This window comes from Oncorhynchus nerka, linkage group LG18 (genome assembly GCF_034236695.1).
Source record: "Oncorhynchus nerka isolate Pitt River linkage group LG18, Oner_Uvic_2.0, whole genome shotgun sequence".
Lineage (NCBI taxonomy): Eukaryota > Metazoa > Chordata > Actinopteri > Salmoniformes > Salmonidae > Oncorhynchus > Oncorhynchus nerka.
Window position 1 is genome coordinate 21,541,519 of NC_088413.1, and position 24,996 is coordinate 21,566,514.

A 24,996-nucleotide genomic window follows, 5' to 3' on the forward strand; every position below is an offset into this window, starting at 1 on the left:
ATCTCCATCGTTCTCCACACACGTCCCGTTCTCCATCTCCACATCTCCACACGTCCCGTTCTCTCCATTATCTCCACACGTCCCGTTCTCCATTATCTCCACACGTCCCGTTCTCCATTATCTCCACACGTCCCGTTCTCCATCTCCACACGCCCCGTTCTCATTATCTCCAACGTCCCGTTCTCCATCTACACACGTCCCGTTCTCCATCTCCACATCTCCATCTCCACACGTCCCGTTCTCCATCTCCACACGTCCCGTTCTCTCCATCTCCACACGTCCCGTTCTCCATCTCCACACGTCCCGTTCTCCATCTACACACGCCCCGTTCTCCATCTCCACACGTCCCGTTCTCCATCTCCACACGTCCCGTTCTCCATCTACACACGTCCCGTTCTCCATCTCACACGTCCCGTTCTCTACACACGTCCCGTTCTCCATCTCCACACGTCCCGTTCTCCCATCTCCACACGTCCCGTTCTCCGTCTCCAAACGTCCCGTTCTCCGTCTCCAAACGTCCCGTTCTCCGTCTCCACACGTCCCGTTCTCCATCTCCACACGTCCCGTTCTCCATCTACACACGTCCCGTTCTCCATCTACACACGTCTCCATCTCCACACGTCCCGTTCTCCATCTACACACGTCCCGTTCTCCATCTACACACGTCCCGTTCTCCATCTCCACACGTCCCGTTCTCCATCTACACACGTCCCGTTCTCCATCTACACACGTCCCGTTCTCCATCTACACACGTCCCGTTCTCCATCTCCACACGTCCCGTTCTCCATCTCCACACGTCCCGTTCTCCATCTCCAAACGTCCCCTTCTCCATCTCCACACGTCCCGTTCTCCATCTCCAAACGTCCCCTTCTCCATCTACACACGTCCCGTTCTCCATCTACACACGTCCCGTTCTCCATCTACACACGTAACCTCACATGGTCTCTCCTATCATTGCTATGCAGACGACACACAATTAATCTTCTCCTTTCCCCCTTCTGATGACCAGGTGGCGTCGCATCTCTGCATGTCTCAGACATCCGTGTGGATGACGGATCACCACCTCAAGCTGAACCTCGGCAAGACGTCCCAGCTGCTCTTCCTCCCGGGAAGGACTGCCCGTTCCATGATCTCCATCTGACAACTCCATTGTGTCCTCCTCCCAGAGCGCTCCGTGATCCTGGACAACACCCGTCCCGTTCTCCAATCTAACATCAAGGCGGTGGCCCGTTCCTGTAGGTTCTGCTCTACAACATCGTACGACCCTGCCTCACACAGGAAGCGGCGCAGGTCCTAATCCAGGCACTTGTCATCTCCATCTACTGCAACTCGCTGTTGGCTGGGCTCCCTGCCTGTGCCATTAAACCCTACAACTCATCCAGAACGCCGCAGCCCGTCTGGTGTTCAACCTTCCCAAGTTCTCACACGTCACCCCGCTCCTCCGCTCCCTCCACTGGCTTCCAGTTGAAGCTCGCATCTACAAGACCATGGTGCTTGCCTACGGAGCTGTCTCCATCTCAGTACCTCCAGGCTCTGATCAGGCCCTACACCCAAACAAGGGTTCTCGTTCATCTCCACCTCTGGCCCCGTTCTCCTCCACTGAGGAAGTACAGTTCCCATCTCTCAGCCCAGTCAAAACTGTTCCTGCTCTGGCCCCCAATGGTGGAACAAACTCCGTTCTCCATCGCAAGGACAGCGGAGTCAATCACCACCTCTCCGGAGACACCTGAAACCCCGTTCTCTTTAAGGAATACCTAGGATAGGATAAAGTAATCCCTCTCACCCCCTCCATTTAGATGCACTACTGTTCCACTGGAGGTCATAAGGTGAATGCACCAATTTGTAAGTCGCTCTGGATAAGAGCGTCTGCTAAATGACTTAAATGTAAATGTAAATGTCCCGTTCTCCATCTACACACGTCCCGTTCTCCATCTCCAAACGTCCCCTTCTCCATCTACACACGTCCCGTTCTCCATCTCCACACGTCCCGTTCTCCATCTCCACACGTCCCGTTCTCCATCTACACACGTCCCGTTCTCCATCTCCACACGTCCCGTTCTCCATCTCCACACGTCCCGTTCTCCATCTACACACGTCCCGTTCTCCATCTCGTCTCAACAGTCTGACATCCAAACACCCGCAGATGTATGGAAAAGCTGGTAAATGACGGCGAGCTTCCACTCAGAGCTTCAGAAAAAGAAAGCATCTAGTCAAACACGGTTGACTTGTTATTTTCCAGAGGGCACTCCAAAAACAAATAGTTTCCCAGAGAGCCACGGCTGGTGCCTAATGGGGTGCCGTGTGGTAACCTTTAACAAATGATTCTGTTCATTGTTTTTACCCAATGTTTCCGCGGCCTCTGTCTTCAAAGGTCAAAAGACGTGGCTCGAGGAGCCAGATAAATGAGGAGTTAACCAAGCAGAAAGGAGAGGCGGAGTAGGGAACAGGGAGAAACAGAGAGTGCGTGTTTTGGCTGGCGAGAAGCAAAGCGAAAGAGATGATTGTTAATTATACATACTAATTGTATACAGGGTAGAAGGAAGGAGGAGGAAGTTCACCAATCACCCATTACTGATCCCTGTATTCTAACAGGTTACAATGTCACCCCATCACCCATTACTGATCCCTGTATTCTAACAGGTTACAATGCCACCCCATCACCCATTACTGATCCCTGTATTCTAACAGGTTACAATGTCACCCCATCACCCATTACTGATCCCTGTATTCTAACAGGTTACAATGCCACCCCATCACCCATTACTGACCCCTGTATTCTAACAGGTTACAATGCCACCCCATCACCCATTACTGACCCCTGTATTCTAACAGGTTACAATGCCACCCCATCACCCATTACTGATTCCTGTATTCTAATAGGTTACAATGCCACCCCATCACCCATTACTGATCCCTGTATTCTAACAGGTTACAATGCCACCCCATCACCCATTACTGACCCCTGTATTCTAACAGGTTACAATGCCACCCCATCACCCATTACTGATCCCTGTATTCTAACAGGTTACAATGTCACCCCATCACCCATTACTGATCCCTGTATTCTAACAGGTTACAATGCCACCCCATCACCCATTACTGACCCCTGTATTCTAACAGGTTACAATGCCACCCCATCACCCATTACTGATCCCTGTATTCTAACAGGTTACAATGCCACCTCATCACCCATTACTGATCCCTGTATTCTAACAGGTTACAATGCCACCCCATCACCCATTACTGACCCCTGTATTCTAACAGGTTACAATGCCACCCCATCACCCATTACTGATCCCTGTATTCTAACAGGTTACAATGCCACCTCATCACCCATTACTGACCCCTGTATTCTAACAGGTTACAATGCCACCCCATCACCCATTACTGATCCCTGTATTCTAACAGGTTACAATGCCACCTCATCACCCATTACTGACCCCTGTATTCTAACAGGTTACAATGCCACCCCATCACCCATTACTGATCCCTGTATTCTAACAGGTTACAATGCCACCCCATCACCCATTACTGATCCCTGTATTCTAACAGGTTACAATGCCACCCCATCACCCATTACTGATCCCTGTATTCTAACAGGTTACAATGCCACCCCATCACCCATTACTCTAACAGGTTACAATGCCACCCCATCACCCATTACTGACCCCTGTATTCTAACAGGTTACAATGCCACCCCATCACCCATTACTGATCCCTGTATTCTAATAGGTTACAATGTCACCCCATCACCCATTACTGACCCCTGTATTCTAACAGGTTACAATGCCACCCCATCACCCATTACTCTAACAGGTTACAATGCCACCCCATCACCCATTACTGATCCCTGTATTCTAACAGGTTACAATGCCACCCCATCACCCATTACTCGAACAGGTTACAATGCCACCCCATCACCCATTACTGACCCCTGTATTCTAACAGGTTACAATGCCACCCCATCACCCATTACTGATCCCTGTATTCTAACAGGTTACAATGCCACCCCATCACCCATTACTCTAACAGGTTACAATGCCACCCCATCACCCATTACTCTAACAGGTTACAACGCCACCCCATCACCCATTACTGATCCCTGTATTCTAACAGGTTTCAATGCCACCCCATCACCCATTACTGATCCCTGTATTCTAACAGGGTACAATGCCACCCCATCACCCATTACTGACCCCTGTATTCTATTCAGTGGACACTGAGTGAAATGCACGTGAGCTGTACCTCTCCACTGTCTACCCATTTACTGGTCTCCAGACAGACACTGTAGCATTCCTCAGATAAGAGTCAGAATGTGGTCTACAGCGGAGGCATTGTTCAGGAGTCAGTAGGAAGCCTGGTGTATAGGATCGATATTGCACAGAGCCTGGACCGTTGTGAGTGAGAAAACGTGCATGTGTGTGTGTGTGTGTGTGTGTGTGTGTGAGTGAGTGAGTGAGTGAGTGAGTGTGTGAGACAGAGACAATGAGGCAGAGAAATAGAGACAGAGAGACGCAGAGACAGAGGTAGAGACAGAGAGCGAGGCAGAGAGAGAGCGGCAGAGAGGCAGAGACAGAGAGAGAGAGCGGCAGAGAGGCAGAGACAGAGAGAGAGAGCGGCAGAGAGGCAGAGACAGAGAGAGAGGCAGAGACAGAGAGAGAGCGGCAGAGACAGAGGCAGAGACAGAGAGAGAGCGGCAGAGACAGAGGCAGAGACAGAGAGCGAGGCAGAGACAGACAGAGACAGAGGCAGAGACAGAGAGAGAGCGGCAGAGACAGAGGCAGAGACAGAGAGCGAGGCAGAGACAGAGAGAGAGCGGCAGAGACAGAGGCAGAGACAGAGAGCGAGGCAGAGACAGAGAGAGAGCGGCAGAGACAGAGGCAGAGACAGAGAGAGAGCGGCAGAGAGGCAGAAACAGAGAGAGAGCGGCAGAGAGGCAGAGACAGAGAGAGAGCGGCAGAGACAGAGACAGAGAGAGAGCGGCAGAGACAGAGAGAGAGCGGCAGAGACACAGAGAGAGAGGCAGAGACACAGAGAGAGAGGCAGAGACACAGAGAGAGAGGCAGAGACACAGAGAGAGAGGCAGAGACACAGAGAGAGAGGCAGAGACACAGAGAGAGGCAGAGACACAGAGAGAGAGAGCGAGGCAGATACAGAGAGAGAGGCAGAGACACAGAGAGAGAGAGAGAGAGAGAGAGAGAGAGAGAGAGAGCGAGGCAGACACAGAGAGAGAGAGAGAGAGAGAGAGGCAGAGACACAGAGAGAGAGAGAGGCAGAGACACAGAGAGAGAGAGCGAGGCATAGACAGAGAGAAAGAGGCAGAGACAGAGAGAGACAGGCAGAGACAGAGAGAGAGGCAGAGAGGCAGAGGTAGAGACATAGAGAGGCAGAGACACCGAGAGAGAGGCAGAGACACAGAGAGAGAGGCAGAGACAGAGAGGCAGAGACAGAGCGGCAGAGACAGAGCGGCAGAGACACAGAGAGAACGAGGCAGAGGCAGAGAGAGAGTGGCAGAGACAGAGAGAGAGGCAGAAACAGAGAGAGAGAGGCAGAGACAGAGAGGAAGAGACAGAGAGAGAGCGGCAGAGACAGAGAGAGAGCGGCAGACACAGAGAGAAAGGCAGAGACACAGAGAGAGAGGCAGAGACACAGAGAGAGAGGCAGAGACACAGAGAGAGAGGCAGAGACACAGAGAGAGGCAGAGACAGAGAGAGAGAGAGCGAGGCAGATACAGAGAGAGAGGCAGAGACACAGAGAGAGAGAGAGAGAGAGAGAGAGAGAGAGAGAGAGAGAGAGAGAGAGAGAGAGAGAGAGAGAGCAGACACACAGAGAGAGAGAGAGAGAGAGAGGCAGAGACACAGAGAGAGAGAGAGGCAGAGACACAGAGAGAGAGAGCGAGGCATAGACAGAGAGAAAGAGGCAGAGACAGAGAGAGACAGGCAGAGACAGAGAGAGAGGCAGAGAGGCAGAGGTAGAGACATAGAGAGGCAGAGACACCGAGAGAGAGGCAGAGACACAGAGAGAGAGGCAGAGACAGAGAGGCAGAGACAGAGCGGCAGAGACACAGAGAGAACGAGGCAGAGGCAGAGAGAGAGTGGCAGAGACAGAGAGAGAGGCAGAAACAGAGAGAGAGAGGCAGAGACAGAGAGGAAGAGACAGAGAGAGAGCGGCAGAGACACAGAGAGAACGAGGCAGAGACAGAGAGAGAACGGCAGAGACACACAGAGAGAGAGAGAGAGCGAGGCAGAGACACAGAGAGAGAGGCAGAGAGAGAGAGAGAGGCAGAGACAGAGAGAGAGAGGCAGAGACAGAGAGAGACAGAGAGAGAGGCAGAGGAGAGAGAGAGAGGCAGAGACAGAGAGAGACGCCGAGACAGAGAGGCAGAAACAGAGAGAATCAAAACAGGAACATTCTACATTTGGCTAGAAATTCAAAAGGAAATTATCCTAACAGAGACAGAGAAAAATGTCCTCCTGTGTGCTACCTATATCCCCCCACTAGAATCCCCATACTTTAATGAAGACAGCTTCTCCATCCTGAAGGGGGAAATCAATCATTTCCAGGCCCAGGGACATGTACTAGTCTGTGGCGACCTAAATGCCAGAACCGGACAAGAACCTGACACCCTCAGCACACAGGGGGACAAACACCTGCCTGCAGGTGACAGCATTCCCTCCCACATATGCCCCACTAGGCACAACTATGACAACATAAACAAAAACGGGTCACAACTCCTGCAGCTGTCGCACGCTGGGTATGTACATAGTCAATGGTAGGCTTTGATGGGACTCCTATGGTAGGCGCACCTATAGCTCATCTCTTGGCAGTAGTACTGTAGACTACTTTATCACTGACCTCAACCCAGAGTCTCTCAGAGCGTTCACAGTCAGCCCACTGACACCCCTATCAGACCACAGCAAAATCACAATCTACTTAAACAGAGCAATACTCAATCATGAGGCATCAAAGCCAAAGGAACTGAGTAACATTAAGAAATGCTATAGATGGAAGGAATGCAGTTTGGAAACCTACCAAAAAACAATTAGGCAACAACAAATTCAATCCCTTTTAGACAATTTCCTGGGTAAAACGTTCCACTGTAATAGTGAAGGTGTAAACTTGGCAGTAGACAATCTTAACAGTATATTTGACCTCTCAGCTTCCCTATCAAATCTAAAAATTTCAAATAGAAAACCGAAGAAAATGAACAACAATGACAAATAGTTTGATGAAGAATGCAAAAATCTAAGAAAGAAATTGAGAAACCTGTCCAACCAAAAACATAGAGACCCGGAAAACCTGAGTCTACGCCTTCACTATGGTGAATCACCAAAACAATACAGAAATACACTATGGAAAAAGAAGGAACAGCATGTCAGAAATCAGTTCAATGTAATTGAAGAATCCATAAACTCTAACCACTTCTGTGAAAATTGGAAAACACTAAACAAACAACAACACAAAGAATTATCTATCCAAAATGGAGATGTATGGGTAAACCACTTCTCCAATCTGTTTGGCTCTATAACAAAGAATAAAGAGCAAAAACATATACATATACATGATCAAATACAGATCTTAGAATCAACTATTAAAGACTACCAGAACCCACTGGATTCTCCAATTACATACTGAGTTACAGGACAAAATAAAAACCCTCCAACCCAAAAAGGCCTGTGGTGTTGATGGTATCCTCAATGAAATGATCAAACATACAGACAACAAATTCCAATTGGCTATACTAAAACTCTTTAACATCATCCTTAGCTCTGGCATCTTCCCCAATATTTGGAACCAAGGACTGAGACAAATTTGACCCCAATAACTACCGTGGAATATGCGTCAACAGTAACCTTGGGAAAATCCTCTGCATTATCATTAACAGCAGACTCGTACATTTCCTCAAAGAAAACAATGTACTGAGCAAATGTCAAATTGGCTTTTTACCAAATTACCGTACAACAGACCATGTATTCACCCTGCACACCCTAATTGACAACCAAACAAACCAAAACAAAGGCAAAGTCTTCTCATGCTTTGCTGATTTCAAAAAGCCTTCGGCTCAATTTGGCATGAGGGTCTGCTATACAAACTGATGGAAAGTGGTGTTGGGGGTAAAACATACGACATTATAAAATCCATGTACACAAACAACAAGTGTGCGGTTAAAATTGGCAAAAACACACACATTTCTTCACACAGGGTCGTGGGGTGATACAGGGATGCAGCTTAAGCCCCACCCTCTTCAACATATATATTAACGAATTGGCGCGGGCACTAGAAAAGTCTGCAGCACCCGGCCTCACCCTACTAGAATCCGAAGTCAAATGTCTGCAGTTTGCTGATGATCTGGTGCTTCTGTCACCAACCAAGGAGGGCCTACAGCAGCACCTAGACCTTATGCACAGATTCGGTCAGACCTGGGCCCTGACAGTAAATCTCAGTAAGATCAAAATAATGGTGTTCCAAAAAAGGTCCAGTCACCAGGACCACAAATACAAATTCCATCTAGACACTGTTGCCCTAGAGCACACAAAAAACTATACATACCTTGGCCTAAACATCAGCGCCACAGGTAACTTCCACAAAGCTGTGAACAATCTGAGAGACAAGTCAAGGAGGGCATTCTATGCCATCAAAAGGAACATAAATTTCAACATACCAATTAGGATTTGGCTAAAAATACTTGAATCAGTCATAGAGCCCATTGCCCTCTATGGTTGTGAGGTCTGGGGTCCGCTCACCAACCAAGACTTCACAAAATGGGACAAACACCATATTGAGACTCTGCACGCAGAATTCTGCAAAAATATCCTCCGTGTACAACGTAAAACACCAAATAATGCATGCAGAGCAGAATTAGGCCGATACCCACTAATTATCAAAATCCAGAAAAGAGCCGTTAAATACTATAACCACCTGAAAGGAAGCGATTCCCAAACCTTCCATAACAAAGCCATCACCTACAGAGAGATGAACCTGGAGAAGAGTCCCCTAAGCAAGCTGGTCCTGGGGCTCTGTTCACAAACACACCCCACAGAGCCCCAGGACATAAGCACAATTAGACCCAACTAAATCATGAGAAAACAAAAAGATAATTACTTTACACATTGGAAAAAATTTACAAAAAAACTGAGCAAACTAGAATGCTATTTGGCCCTACACAGAGAGTACACAGCGGCAGAATACCTGACCACTGTGACTGACCCAAAATTAAGGAAAGCTTTGACTATGTACAGACTCAGTGAGCATAGCCTTGCTATTGAGAAAGGCCGCCGTAGGCAGACATGGCTCTCAAGAGAAGACAGGCTATGTGCTCACTGCCCACAAAATGAGGTGGAAACTGAGCTGCACTTCCTAACCTCCTGCCCAATGTATGACCATATTAGAGAGACATATTTCCCTCAGATTACACAGATCCACAAAGAATTCGAAAACAAACCCAATTTTGATAAACTCCCATATCTACTGGGTGAAATTCCACAGTGTGCCATCACAGCAGCAAGATTTGTGACCTGTTGCCACGAGAAAAGGGCAACCAGTGAAGAACAAACACCATTGTAAATACAACCCATATTTATGCTAATTTATTTTCCCTTTTATACCTTAACCATTTGTACATTTTTAAAACACTGTATATATATAATATGACATTTGTAATGTCTTTATTGTTTTGAAACTTCTGTATGTGTAATGTTTACTGTTAATTTTTATTGTTTATTTCACTTTATATATTCGCTTTATATATTATCTACCTCACTTGCTTTGGCAATGTTAACACGTTTCCCATGCCAATAAAGCCCTTGAATTGAATTGAATTGAATTGAGAGAGAGGCAGAGACAGAGAGAGAGGCAGAGACAGAGAGAGAGGCAGAGACAGAGAGAGAGGCAGAGATAGAGAGAGAGGCAGAGACAGAGATAGAGAGGCCGAGACAGAGAGGCAGAAATAGACAGAGACAGGCAGAGAGAGAGAAACAGAGAGAGAGAAACAGAGAGAGAGAAAGAGAAACACAGTTCAGATGAATGGAGTACGTTTGGATTCCTGTCTGTCTCTGTCTGTCAGTGAAAATACCTAAATAGTCTGTCTGTCCTATCCTAAGGTATCTGGAAATGTTGTCAACCTTCCACATTCTTATCATCAACCATCGTAATGTCACTATTACCAATGCCAGATCACCATCCTCACTGTCATCATCACTGTTATCATCATCACCACTACCACAATAATCATATAATATATCGCCTGAAACATCACAGACACACGCACACACACACACACACACACACACACACACTACAATAAGGACACTAGCGCTGCACGTCTCAAACGTGGCGTTAAAGTCCCAGAGAGTCCTCGCTACCCTCATAAGTCATTGTCCACATAACCCTGAGATTTTCCCGGGGCCAATATTAGCCGGGCCATAAAATGTTACACTGTATTCTGCCAGCGCCCCTGTATGCTGAGCAGGAGGCCTGGAATTCATACAGCCACATTATAATATTTCAATAAGAACCTCACATAAATTCAATATAGCAATACCGCTGACACATGCAGCCCTATTGATTCAATCTCTGGGCTCGGAGACAGATGGCCTGGGAGAGAGTGATGCGACCACAGAGGGGTGGGTAGATGGATACAGACACGGAGCCAGTGGGTTAAAGTCCATTAAGGTGAACGGGGGAAGACGATAGCCAATTGTGTTGAGAGTTCCCGGGAATGATTGACAGGTGGAGGGGTTGCTAAGGAGATTTTTCTCCCGCCCTAGCAACCACTGTCGATAGAGAAGCACTTTTGATCATCTACTTCAGACCTCAGTAAAAAAACATTGGTGCCAGACAGTAGAAAAGGCTCCTCTCTGGGCTGGGAAGCTGGTGGGTGTGAAGGGGTTTTGCTCCAGCCCAGCACTAGCACACATAAAAATAAATATTTAGGAAAAAAAATCACCTATTTAGAATTTTTAAAAGAAGCTGCATAAATAATAAACCTCTTGCTCCCGGCGAGCCTTTAGTTGTTTTCTACTGCCGGTCCCCGTAAGGAAACGTTTTCCATCAAAGTGATTCATTCACAGTTAATCAGCGTTTGTTTTTCAGCTTGTTTTTCTCCTCCATCCCTCCTAGGTCTCCCCATTCTTAATTAAGGCGCTCGTTCGCCACAAAGATTCATTTTTAATGCTCCAGTCCCTTGGAATGGAGAGCTAAGCATCCTGGAAAAGGGCCCAAAATACAAATATGTGTTTCATGCTTTGGTTCACAGTTCAATTCACTTAATATAGACTCACTCCCCCCCACGAACATCTCCGGGAGAAAACCTAAATATTTGCTAAGATGCAATAAAAGTGACAACGGTCTGCTCGGATTATGAAAAAAAGATGAGATTTATATATACTTGAGTCGTGTCTTTGGGAAGCAGGGCGGAGGAGGTTGCAGCCAAACTTAATGAAGTAATGGGTTGGGATGATATGGGAAAGGGATGTGAGGCGTGGCTAATGTGTAGGCAGAGGAGATAGCCGCCCCAGCGTCTCGCTTTCACAGATGGATCCAGTCTCTAAAACACCCAGATGAAACGTTGAAGTAAAACATATTTCTAAGGGGTCAACAGAAGAAGGTCCTCAGGGCTCTGAACATCCTTTTCTGACTGTCTGTTAGGCTGCTGAGCTGAAGTTCCACCAAACCACAGATACGGGGTCAGATTTTGTTTCGGTTCCCTCAGTTAAGGTTCAGATTGGGGTTAATATAATCTGATCCTAGATCAGTGACAACGTCTACTTCGAGCATCCCCCTCTGGAACTGCTTGGGTACACCATTTTGGAGCGAAAGGCTAGTCACTGAGTGCTTCAGCCATTTTGGCTCAATCTAATGCCACAGTTTAAGTTCCTGGATGCGAAATTGGTTCTCTTGAACGGCAGTTGGAGATCTCCTTTTGACCCAAGAGAGAACGACTGCGCCCTCTCATTGAAGCCAAGGAAGTTCAAGGCTGGCCGCGATACTGCAGGAATTGTTAGCAGAAAACAGGCCCCAGTATTATAGTGAACAGAAAATGGTGGTCTGTCTGGTCAATCTTCCTGTAAATAAAAATGATTTTAGAAGGCATTCATGGTACCTCTAATTGCTTATAATATACTAGATGTATGTCCTGGTATATTTTAAAATCGTACATAGAAGAAGTTATAAGGATAAGTGATTTACTAAATGGTAGCCTGCAGAACCCTGGGTGGCCTTCAACTGGAGTTCCTCAATGAGAGAGGGCAGCACTGAGTCTGCGAAGTCACTTCCTGGAGGATCTCAAACTGCTCATAGACTAACAAATGGCCTTTGTTTAGTCACCAACATCTCTCATTATCCGGGATCCTCAAGAGCAGTTATTGGGCACCGAGCAGATACAATTTCATCTAGTTTAGTCCTGTTTGGTTCCCATTCATCAATTGACAAATTATTTCAATATACTCCTCCAGGATTGGGCCATTTTTTATAATGTTATTATCCTGTCTGGTAGCCAACTGCCTGCAGACAAAAATACAACAAAAAATGACTGTGGGCAGAGAGGGCTGTACGGATACAGACCAGCCTGGTTTGTGGTGTACCTTTCTGTTCAGATAGAGAGAGATAGATAGATGTTAAGAGAGAGATGGTAAGAGAGAGAGTAGAGAGAGAGAGAGTAGGAGAGAGAGAGAGTAGGGGAGAGAGAGGGAGAGAGAAAGAGAGAGGGGGAGGTGAGAGAAAGAGAGGGGAGGTGAGAGAAAGGGAGGGGAGGTGAGAGAAAGGAGGGGGAGGTGAGAGAAAGGGAGGGGGAGGTGAGAGAAAGAGAGGGGAGGTGAGAGAAAGAGAGGGGAGGTGAGAGAAAGAGAGGGGAGAGGAAAGGGAGGGGAGAGAAAGGAGGGAGGGGAGGTGAGAGAAAGAGAGGGGGAGGGGAGAGAAAGGGAGGGGGAGGTGAGAGAAAGAGAGGGGAGGGGAGAAAGGAGGGGGTGAGAGAAAGAGAGGGGAGGGGAGAGAAAGGGAGGGGGAGGTGAGAGAAAGAGAGGGGAGGTGAGAGAAAGGAGGGGAGGGAGAGAAAGGGAGGGGGAGGTGAGAGAAAGAGGAGGGGGAGGGGAGAGAAAGGAGGGGGAGGTGAGAGAAGAGAGAGGGGGAGGAGGGGAGAGAAAAAGGGGGGGAGGTGAGAGAAAGAGAGGGGGGGGAGAGAAAGGAGGGGGAGGTGAGAGAAAGAGGGGGAGGTGAGAGGGAGGGGGAGAGAAAAGAGGGGGAGGTGAGAGAAAGGGAGGGGGAGGTGAGAGAAAGGGAGGGGGAGGTGAGAGAAAGGAGGGGGAGGGAGAGAAAGGGAGGGGGAGGTGAGAGAAAGAGAGGGGAGGGAGAGAAAGGGAGGGGGAGGTGAGAGAAAGAGAGGGGGAGGGAGAGAAGGGAGGGGGAGAGAAAGGGGGGGGGTGAGAGAAAAAGGGGGAGGGGGAGGTGAGAGAAAGAGAGGGGGAGGGAGAGAAAGAGAGGGGGAGGTGAGAGAAAGAGAGGGGGAGGTGAGAGAAAGAGAGGGGGGAGGTGAGAGAAAGAGAGGGGGAGGTGAGAGAAAGAGAGGGGGAGGGGAGAGAAAGAGAGGGGGAGGGGAGAGAAAGAGAGGGGAGGTGAGAGAAAGAGCGAGAGGTAAAAGAGAGCGAGAGAAGGGGGGATAGTAAGAGAGGGAAACAGAGAAAAGCAGACAGGATTGTAAGAGGTCTCATTTGTGGGTTATCTGAATGGGCTCTCTCTATTCTCTCTCTTCTCTCTCCCTCTTTCTTCTCTCACTCTCTCTCTCTTCTCTCTCTCCCTCTTTCTTCTCTCACTCTCTCTCTTCTCTGTGTCGTCAAACAGCTCCAGTCGCCCATGAACTTTTCTGCACAGTCTGAACCGACTGGCCAACCGCATCAGTCGCTTTTACTACCCAAACAACCCTGGTCTCCCTCCCTCTCATTCTCTGTCTCTCCAAAGGGTTTAGAGCCCGGCCAGAGATGAAGGGAGAGGGTGATAAGGGAGAGAAGATTGGATGGGCCAGAAGTAGGAGGGAGGAGAGAAAGAGGGGGAAGAAAATGCAGAAAGGCAGTAGTCTGACAAGAGGATCATTTCATGCAAATGTAGCTTTTAGTTTGGAAATCAAGGCACCGTTTCTTCTCTCCTCCCTCGCCACTAAATGTTTTTCTCTCTGTTTTTTTTATTTCACACTCTGATGCACAACTATAAATGATGACCGGGAAATCTTTCTGGAAAAACACCCTGTAGTTTGAGAGTACTATTTTTAGTTTTTGGTTGCCTTTCGACAACAATAATATTTTCCCAGTAAATAAGCACAGTAACAACAACAGATGCTTAGGGTTTGGTTGGCTTCCCTTTGTAGTCTGAAAAATCTGTTGGAACTGCAGACGCTGATAAAAAACACACACACACACTTTTGTTCTTCTATGCTCGTGGAAACCTAAAATTGATTTCCATTCAAAATCCTATTTTCCCTCACCCCTAAACCTAACACTAAACCTAACACCTGTTAGGTTCTAAATGAACCTATTAAAACTCACGGACGCTTCATAAAGCTCAAACCAAGTTTATTCACCCATTGGGTCGATACAGCTGAGTAAGACAAAAGACATTCACACAAGCACTGATATTTAACCCTTTCTCCTATGCCGAGTTTCCTCCCACACATTTGAACAGCCAATGCATCTCTGTTGCTAGACAGAACCTTAGTGATATCTGTTCTCTGTTCATAAATACAAATCAAATTGTTACATTAGGAGCCTAGTTGGTTTAGCCACGGAAAAAGTCAGGAACCTTCCCACAAGCCATGATTGGCTGAGATAATGGATGGCCTGGACATGCCAGGAGATGAGTTTGGATTGGTTTGCCATGTAGCCGCTTCTGTCTATAACGTGAGCTGTAATAGTATGTGTTGACAGTCCTTTCTACTGTGCCGTTAGCCATCGAGAACTACTTTTCTCAACATTTGATGCCCTGAATGTAGCAGGCGCTATCGACAGATCAGTAGGAGTGATGGGCTACTTTCTGCACACGCCACGGTCAATGTGAACCGAGTGACTTGACACAACGCTGGCCAAACAAGATGTAGCTACAAACAAAACGTTAAATGGTTCCAATCTGCCCTGAAGCGTTCATCCATGGATACGGGTAAAAGTCTAGCGACATTTTCCAGATCTGCGTTTCTAATTTTGTCAGGAAGTCATTTTTTATTGCAAGTTAAAGCATACTGTTCGGTAGCTAGCCAACGTTAGCTTGCTGGCTCGCTAGCTAACGTTGCGTGTATGATCTGTGTAATATTATTTGAATCAGAAATCAATTTGCATTGCTAGTTATAGCCTAACGTTAGCTAGTTAACATTGATACTAATTTGTTAGCTTTAGATACCCGCAGATTCATACTACAGCTATGACAATGTTTGTATTGGTAGCAGTATTAGTTGAGGTTATGCCGGTTCATTGTTTAGCTAGCTAGCTTCATGTCTAAACAAAAGACTCCACTTCGGCCGGAGTATTACATGACCCATCAAACTAGCCAGGTGTGTGGGAGTGATTACGGCCACCTATTGTATTTCATGAACATGTGTTGCATGTCCAGACAATAGTGATCCATCCACTTAGCTAGATGTGGCTGGGGGTTGGTTATAGCATTTCCTTCACATGACCCATCAATTTAGACAAGTGTGTCAGGTGAGCATCATCTAATAACGAGAAAATATTTATCAAATATTTTTTATCTGGACACTTTGTGTTTTTGATATTGCTACTATGCAAGTACTACAACTGTCCTGTTTCCACCGTCTGTATCCTGTGCTTGTGACAAATAAACATAGATTTGAATAGATATAGCGTGTGTTTGCCACATGACCGCACATGTGAATCTTTAAAGAGATGAGTGGGGCTAAAGCTTAAAGAGGGTGTGAACCATGCAGAATCAGCATGGACAAAGAAGAGCTCTCCACTAGGTACCAAAACATTCAAGGGCCATTTTCTCAAAAGTGAGGTTACAAGTTTAACAACTTTCAAAGCAGAATTACTTTCCCATTGTCCCTCAACTGCAGTGTATGATATTCCATTGTCTAGTCTATACTTTTATCCAATGTAAAAAACACAATTTCAAATTTTGGACCTATATTCCCCACAAGGACAGAAGAACCAACCCACCCTACAGCCTCTCTCTGATATAGTCCACCATCTTCTCACTCTGTTCACACCCCACAAATGACACATAATGTGTCGTTTAACAATTTTTAGCCCATTAGTAATTATCTCTTCCTCTTAATTGTCATCCCACAATGCTCCTTTCATTCTGATCTGTCTGTCTGTCTGTCTGTCTGTCTGTCTGTCTGTCTGTCTGTCTGTCTGAAAACCGACTCTTCAAGAGGAGAACCTATTTTTCTTCTAATCCTCTAACTGTGTGTCAAGCTCTCCCTCTCTTTCTCAGAAAACCGACTACAGGAGAAGAAAAAATATTTATCGATCTGTCTGTCCATCTCTTAATGTGCCATTCCAATGTTACATCCATCTATTCCACCACCTAATGCTATATTGCTTTTCTGACTGTTGGGAGAAACAGATATTTTATATATACAGTGGGGCAAAAAAGTATTTAGTCAACCACCAATTGTGCAAGTTCTCCCACTTAAAAATATGAGAGAGCCCTGTAATTTTCATCATAGGTACACTTCAACTATGACAGACAAAAAAAAAAAAGTATTTATATATATATCTTAGAACTAACATATCAAACTGGATCTAAAGAGTCAAACAACATGTTTTTACTTGTCCCTGTCTGCGTGTGTGTCTGTCCGTGTGGGAGTGTGTGTGTGTCTGTCCGTGTGGGAGTGTGTGTGTGTCTGTCCGTGTGGGAGTGTGTGTGTGTCTGTCCGTGTGGGAGTGTGTGTGTGTCTGTCCGTGTGGGAGTGTGTGTGTGTCTGTCCGTGTGGGAGTGTGTGTGTGTCTGTCCGTGTGGGAGTGTGTGTGTGTGTCTGTCCGTGTGGGAGTGTGTGTGTGTCTGCCCGTGTGGGAGTGTGTGTGTGTGGGAGTGTGTGTGTGTCTGTCTGTGTGGGAGTGTGTGTGTGTCTGTCCGTGTGTGTGTGTGTCTGTCCGTGTGGGAGTGTGTGTGTGTGTCTGTCCGTGTGGGAGTGTGTGTGTGTGTCTGTCCGTGTGGGAGTGTGTGTGTGTCTGTCCGTGTGGGAGTGTGTGTGTGTCTGTCCGTGTGGGAGTGTGTGTGTGTCTGTCCGTGTGGGAGTGCGTGTGTGTCTGTCCGTGTGGGAGTGCGTGTGTGTCTGTCCGTGTGGGAGTGCGTGTGTGTCTGTCCGTGTGGGAGTGCGTGTGTGTCTGTCCGTGTGGGAGTGTGTGTGTGTGTGTCTGTCCGTGTGGGAGTGTGTGTGTGTCTGTCCCTGTCTGTGTGTCTGTCCGTGTGGGAGTGTGTGTGTGTCTGTCCCTGTCTGTGTGTGTGTGTGTCTGTCCCTGTCTGTGTGTCTGTCCCTGTCTGTGTGTGTGTGTCTGTCCGTGTGGGAGTGTGTGTGTGTCTGTCCGTGTGGGAGTGTGTGTGTGTCTGTCCGTGTGGGAGTGCGTGTGTGTCTGTCCGTGTGGGAGTGTGTGTGTGTGTCTGTCTGTGTGGGAGTGCGTGTGTGTCTGTCCGTGTGGGAGTGTGTGTGTGTCTGTCGTGTGGGAGTGTGTGTGTGTCTGTCTGTGTGGGAGTGCGTGTGTGTCTGTCCGTGTGGGAGTGTGTGTGTGTCTGTCCGTGTGGGAGTGTGTGTGTGTCTGTCCGTGTGGGAGTGTGTGTGTGTCTGTCGTGTGGGAGTGTGTGTGTGTCTGTCCGTGTGGGAGTGTGTGTGTGTCTGTCCGTGTGGGAGTGTGTGTGTCTGTCCGTGTGGGAGTGTGTGTGTGTCTGTCCGTGTGGGAGTGTGTGTGTGTGTCTGTGTGTGTCTGTCCGTGTGGAGTGTGTGTGTGTGTCTGCCCGTGTGGTGTGTGTGTGTGTCTGTCCGTGTGGGAGTGTGTGTGTCTGTCTGTGTGGGAGTGTGTGTGTGTCTGTCCCTGTCCGTGTGTGTGTGTGTGTCTGTCCGTGTGGGAGTGTGTGTGTGTCTGTCCGTGTGGGAGTGTGTGTGTCTGTCCGTGTGGGAGTGTGTGTGTGTCTGTCCGTGTGGGAGTGTGTGTGTGTCTGTCCGTGTGGGAGTCTGTCCGTGTGTGTCTGTCCGTGTGGGAGTGCGTGTGTGTCTGTCCGTGTGGGAGTGCGTGTGTGTCTGTCCGTGTGGAGTGGGAGTGTGTGTGTGTCTGTCCGTGTGGGAGTGTGTGTGTGTCTGTCCCTGTCTGTGTGTCTGTCCGTGTGGGAGTGTGTGTGTGTCTGTCCCTGTCTGTGTCTGTCCGTGTGTGTGTGTGTCTGTCCCTGTCTGTGTGTGTGTGTGTCTGTCTGTCTGTCCCTGTGTGTGTGTGAGTGGGAGTGTGTGAGTGTCTGTCCGTGTGGGAGTGTGTGTGTGTCTGTCCGTGTGGGAGTGCGTGTGTGTCTGTCCGTGTGGGAGTGTGTGTGTGTCTGTCTGTGTGGGAGTGCGTGTGTGTCTGTCCGTGTGGGAGTGTGTGTGTGTGTCTGTCTGTGTGGGAGTGTGTGTGTGTCTGTCCGTGTGGGAGTGTGTGTGTGTCTGTCCGTGTGGGTGTGTGTGTGTGTGTCTGTCTGTGTGGGAGTGTGTGTGTGTCTGTCTGTGTCTGTGTGTGTCTGTCCGTGTGTGTGTGTCTGTCTGTGTGGGAGTGTGTGTGTGTCTGTCCGTGTGGGAGTGTGTGTGTGTCTGTCCGTGTGGGAGTGCGTGTGTGTCTGTCCGTGTGGAAGTGTGTGTGTGTCTGAGTCATGGCCTTCTCCCCCTCATAAACTGTATTTCCTAGCCGAGTCTCCTCGTAATCGTCCAGACGGGACACGTCGACATACAACCGTCTGAGTGTCTGGGACACAGCAACCCTGACGTGTCTTTGGACTGACATAAAGCCACTGTGACTCCCAGCTGGCTGCTCACACACACACACACACACACACACACACACACACACACACACACACACACACACACACACACACACCTCCAGGTGGGGTCTTTTACAAACCCCCCCATCCCCAGAAACCCTTCTCCAGGGTGGGGCTTAGAGCGCCATAGATGGCTTTAACACTGATCTGAGACCAGTATAGACGAGAGCACTACAGACTGGAGATCAAGAGTAAGAGCAATAAGAACAGTACTCAGATCAGACATAACAACCTTGTGGTTACCACCTGTCTGACAGTGCTTATGGTATAGGGCTTTATTTACATTTCTCCACCTATGACACGTGTGTGTGTGTGTGTGTGTGTGTGTGTGTGTGTGTGTGTGTGTGTGTGTGACTCATTCTGACCAAGTCTCAACACTTTTTGCTCCAGTGGAACAGTGTTAAGGATTTCACCACAGTGTGAAAGCCTATTATCCTCTAGGTTATTGAGGTGCTAATTGAAAAGACTGTGGCTAATTCAGTGACTGTACCGGGTTACGGTGTCGTTGAGGTCAGGTCTGACACTCAGAAAGTTTCAACTTGAATTCACACATGGGGCTCAATGAGAGACGTCTCTATCTCGTCTTTCACTGGGGAAAACAAGTCAGCGTGTCCCATCGCTTCATTTCTAGACGTGGAGACGTACACAGAAGAGGGGGATGAGAGGAGGGATGAGAGGAGAGGGAAAGAGTGAAAAGCCAATAGCCAACATTGAGTGTACAAAACATTAAGAACACCTTCCTAATATTGAGTTGAACCCACTTTCACCCTCAGAACAGCCTCAGTTCTTCAGAACATGGACTCTACAAGGTGTTGAAAGCGTTCCACAGGGATGTTGGTCCATGTTGACTCCAAGGCTTCCCACATTTGTGTCAAGTTGTCTGGATGTCCTTTGGGTGGTGGACCAGTCTTGGTACATACGGGAAACTGTTGAGGTTTTAAAACCCAGTAGCATTGCAGTTCGTGACACAAACCGCTGCGCCCAGCACCTACTACCATACCCCGTTCAAAGGCACTTAAATCTGTTGTCTTGCCCATTCACCCTCTGAATGACACACATACACAATCCATGTCTCAATTGCCTCAAGGCTCAGAAATCCATCTTTAACCTGCCTCCTCCCCTTCATCTACACTGATTGAAGTGGATTTAACAAGTGTCATCATCAATGGATCATAGCTTTCACCTGGATTCACCTGGTCAGTCCATGTCATGGAAACAGCAGGTGTTCCTAATGTTTTGTCCACTCAGTGTTTACAGCCCCAGAAAAACATCAATCAGGAGTGGATGTAGAGGTGGACATACTCACCACTTGGCCGTTCTGGGGGTTCTTGTGTGCGTAAGGTGGGCCGCGGATGTGGTTCCACATCTGGCCTGATGTCATGGCAAACACCACACACTGAGGGAGGGAGGGAGAGAGGAAGAGAGAGAGAGAGAGAGAGGGAAAGAGGGAGAGAGAGAGAGGGATGGGGAGAGAGGGAGAGGGAGGGAGAGAGACGGACGGACAGACAGACAGAGGAGACAGACAGAGAGAGACAGACCGAGAGACAGACAGAGACAGACAGAGAGACAGACAGAGAGACAGACAGACAGAGAGACAGACAGAGAGAGAGAGAGAGAAAAAAAAGTTTAAAAGTTACAGAACCAAAAGGTAGAAATGACGCTACACTCATCAACACTCCTGCTGCTATTTCTTCACAGTCACACAGAGAGAGAGAGAGAGAGAGAGAGAGAGAGAGACAGAGTTAAAGACAGAGAGAGAGACAGAGTTAGAGACAGAGAGAGAGAGAGAGAGAGAGAGAGAGAGTTAGAGACAGAGAGAGGCTGCACACCCACATGGATCCATCTCTCCACTCCAACAGAGCAGAGGAGAGGTAAAACCCACATTGAACCTGACCTCCGTGACTTGGCCGCTGCTCCCTTTACGATCAATACTCTCTGTGGCTTCCTCAGCCTTCTCCCTGTCTCTTAACATATGGGATAACAGCCCTCTCTGTCTACACATAGGACACTCGTCCACTCTGCCTCGTACTGCCCTCACTATCAGTCAGAGCATTGCTGTTGATGAAGACGGACCAGCATGCTGGATCGCGCTCATTGGTTGTAGTTCACAAAAATACTGAAGAAATGCAGAATTGACATTATATTGTTTCACATACAGACGTAGGATCTTAACTTGAGCCTGTTTGAATTATTTAGTGGACTATAATTAATGGACATTTTTGTAGGGGGTTGAAACATTTTTCACGAGGGAAATCAAGTCTGAGATTTGAAAGTGGAAATTACAAACTTCAGAAGCCTTTTTAAACCTCAAATACACTGGAAGTTTTACACTTCCTGCAACAGGGTGATCTGATGAAGATCCTTAGACCTGTATGGACCTTATATATCTTAGCCTGGGGTGGGGTGTGGGTGTGCTCCCTGGGGTGTGGGTGTACTCCTCTCTCACCAGCGCGGCCATGGCCCAGCCAGTCTTGTTATAGATGAATTCCAGGTTGTTCCTGCGGAGGTAGAGCAGTCCTCCTACCAGGGACACCAGCAGGGCCAAGGCTATGGTGCCAGAGTAGTTAGGGGGACGGAATACACGGATCTGGAAGAGGAGAGGAGGAGGTGGGGGAGGGAAGGAGAGGAGGAGGAGGGGGAGAAGAGGGGAGGGAGGAGAGGAGAGGAGGAGGAGGAGGAGGAGGAGGAGGAGGAGGAGAGAGGGGGAGGAGAGAGGGGGAGGGAAGGAGAGGAGGGGGAGAGGAGAGGAGGAGGAGGGGGAGAGAGGGGTAGGGAGGGAGAGAGGAGGAGAGGAGGGGGCGGGAGGAGAGGAGGGGAGGGAGAGGAGGAGAGGAGGGGGGAGAGAGGAGTAGGGAGAGAGCGGGGGAGGGGGGAGGGGGTAGAGGGGGGGAGACCCAGTGAAAGGAGGTGAGGTAGAGGGAGGGAGACGGTTAGTTTTCATCTGATCAAAGAAAACTATTTTAGAATGATATAGCTCAGTACAATGTAATTACACCTAGTTGAATAACACAAGGGTTCCTGTCAGTGAGATGTGATTTGGGCACAGTGTGGCATTAGGTTGAAGGCTACAATAGAGGCATAGCAAGTATAATAATATGATATTACTGGGGAAGAGCATACCCTCAGTAATGAAAAGATACGTCACATTCCCATTCAAACAAAGAGATCTACATGTGGAGCTTTAGTAGGCCAGGGTTGTATTCATTAGGACATACTGTTGAAAAACGTTTGGGAAACAGAAAACGATAATGAGCCTTTCATATTGGACAAGTTCAGGTAGTCCCCTCACTGTTTCAGTCTGTTTTTTTATCTTCAGTTTGAACACAACCCAGATCTGAGTCGTCTTGTTGGTCGATCGCCGGCCTTGCCTTCTAATGCTAGTGGATTAGCTCAAATGAAGGGAACCACATATCCCATAATTCAGTCTGCTTGTGGAACCGAGAGGGAGAGTGTGTGCACGCGTTAGAGCATTGGGCCAGTAACCGAAAGGTTGCTGGTTCGAATACACAAGCCGACAAGGTGAAAAATCTGTCGATGCGCCCCTGAGCAAGGCACTTAACCCTAATATGCTCCAGGGGCGTTGCACCACCCTGTAAAACAACACATTTCACTGGACCTATACAGTGTATGTGACAATGAAACATTATAAAGTGAACCAGTCGCATTCTGTCCACTGTCAACCGCCGCTTTTCAAATCCGCAGGACGACGGAGAATCCAAAGGATTAACGGGCGACTGGTGGATTGTGAGGGCTTTTAAAAGGTTGAATTCTCAGAGAGCAGTGGGCCATACAGAAAGGATAATAGTTTCTAACATTAGCTGGTCATTGTGTTTTTGAATTCTCAGAGAGCAGTTTTGGATAAAGCCATTAGCTGGTCATTGTGTTTTCAGGGCTGTATAAAAGGTTGAATTCTCAGAGAGCAGTGGGCCATACAGAAAGCATTGGATACCACAGCCATTAGCTGGTCATTGTGTTTTCAGGGCTGTATAAAAGGTTGAATTCTCAGAGAGCAGTGGGCCATACAGAAAGCATTGGATACCACAGCCATTAGCTGGTCATTGTGTTTTCAGGGCTGTATAAAAAAAGGTTGATTGGATTCTGGTCATTGTGAGCATAAAAGGTTGAATTCTCAGAGAGCAGTACAGAAAGCATTGGATACCACAGCCATTAGCTGGTCATTGTGTTTTCAGGGCTGTATAAAAGGTTGAATTCTCAGAGAGCAGTGGGCCATACAGAAAGCATTGGATACCACAGCCATTAGCTGGTCATTGTGTTTTCGGGGCTGTATAAAAGGTTGAATTCTCAGAGAGCAGTGGGCCATACAGAAAGCATTGGATACCACAGCCATTAGCTGGTCATTGTGTTTTCGGGGCTGTATAAAAGGTTGTGCTCAAAGTGATCTTGTCCTTCTTGCATCTCTAAGATGGATCTGAAACATTGGATGATGGTGTGTTTTTAAAAGGCTGTATGTTGGTCATTGTGTTTCGGAGGGCAGGTTGAATTCTCAGAGAGCAGTGGGCCATACAGAAAATTGGATACCACAGCCATTAGCTGGTCATTGTTTTCATGTTTGAATTCTCAGACAGAGTTGGCTGCAGAAAGCATTGGATACCACAGCCATTAGCTGGTATGTTTTCAGGGCTGTATAAAAGGTTGTCTGTTGGGCCATACAGAAAGCATTGGATAAATTAGTCATTGTGTTTTGCTGTATAAAAGGTTGACTTTGTGGGCCAACAGAAAGCATTGGATAGCAAATAGCTGGTCAGGCTTATAAAGGGTCTCAGAGAGCAGTGGGCCATACAGAAAGCATTGGATACCACAGCCACTGTCATTGTGTTTTCGCAGTGCTAGCTGTGCCACCAGAGACCCTGGGTTATGAATTCTCTGAGACAGTGGGCCATACAGAAAGCATTGGATACCACAGCCATTAGCTGGTCATTGTGTTTTCAGGGCTGTATAAAAGGTTGAATTCTCAGAGAGCAGTGGGCCACAGAAAGCATTGGATACCCAGCCATTAGCTGGTCATTGTGTCCGGTTGTTAGAGGAGGGCATTTAGCACATCCTGGTCATTGTGTTTTCAGGGGTAAAAGGTTGAATTCTCATACAGAAAGCATTGGATAGCAACATTCCTGTGGCGGGCATAAAAGGGAATTCTCAGAGAGCAGTGGGCATGCATTGGATACCAGGCCATTAGCTGGCCAGGTGCACTGTAAAGGCGGGGTTTCCTCCGACACATGGGTGCGGGGAGGGGAGAGATGACTGTTTTCCTCCGACACTGGTGCGGCTATAAAAAGAGCTTCTGGGTTGGATGCGCACTGTGTTGCTGTATAAAGGTTGAATTCTCAGAAGCAGTGGGCAGAAAGCATTGGTTGCTGGTCATTGTGTTTTCAGGGCTGTATAAAAGGTTGGAGGATGCATGACATTTCGAGCCATTAGCTGGTCATTGTGTTTTCAGGGCTCCCGAGCCCGTACGTGAGTTGTAGCGATGAGACAAGATAGTAACTACTAACAGTTGGATACCACGAAAATGGGGAGAAAAGGGGGGGTTAGTTTAAAATAAATAAATAAATAAAAATGTGATAGGCAGGCCTGGGTTTAAAGAGTATTTGTTTTGTCTTTCAAATATGTTGAACGTTCGATTGAGCTTGCTAAATTGGTGGCTTTTGCACTTTTGGGACAATTCCATTAGCTCCATTGCTCCAGGCAAGCCCGATCAAGCGCAGCTGACAGAAAACAGATACTATTTGAACCCGGGTCTAATGTCACCTGTACAATCATCACAGGTGTATTATGTTAAAGGGGGAATTCTCACCTGTACGTCGGTGCGGTCTGCGATCCACTTGGCCAGCTGCTCCGAGGCAAAGCCGATCCGCTGGAGGTCAAAGGTGTCTGCCCTCTTAGGCTTCCCCTTAGCTGGGAAGTGCATGAAGGTAGGGGCTGAGTTCATATTCAGCTGGAGGGAGGGAGGGAGGTTTCGGAGGGAGAGAGAGACAG

General features: G+C 47.8%; 1 protein-coding gene across 2 annotated transcripts in view; it reads right to left on the reverse strand.

The window, feature by feature from the left end:
- Window positions 1–24,996, reverse strand: part of tusc3 (tumor suppressor candidate 3) — a 121,745-nt gene that overhangs the window by 54,685 nt on the left and 42,064 nt on the right. For both annotated transcript variants that reach the window (XM_065003746.1, XM_065003745.1), the window contains exons 4-6: window positions 24,815–24,955; window positions 21,449–21,589; window positions 20,309–20,398 (exon numbers count right to left, since the gene is read on the reverse strand). In XM_065003746.1, coding sequence (XP_064859818.1) covers window positions 20,309–20,398; window positions 21,449–21,589; window positions 24,815–24,955 — 372 coding nt within the window. The remainder of the gene's footprint in view (window positions 1–20,308; window positions 20,399–21,448; window positions 21,590–24,814; window positions 24,956–24,996) is intronic.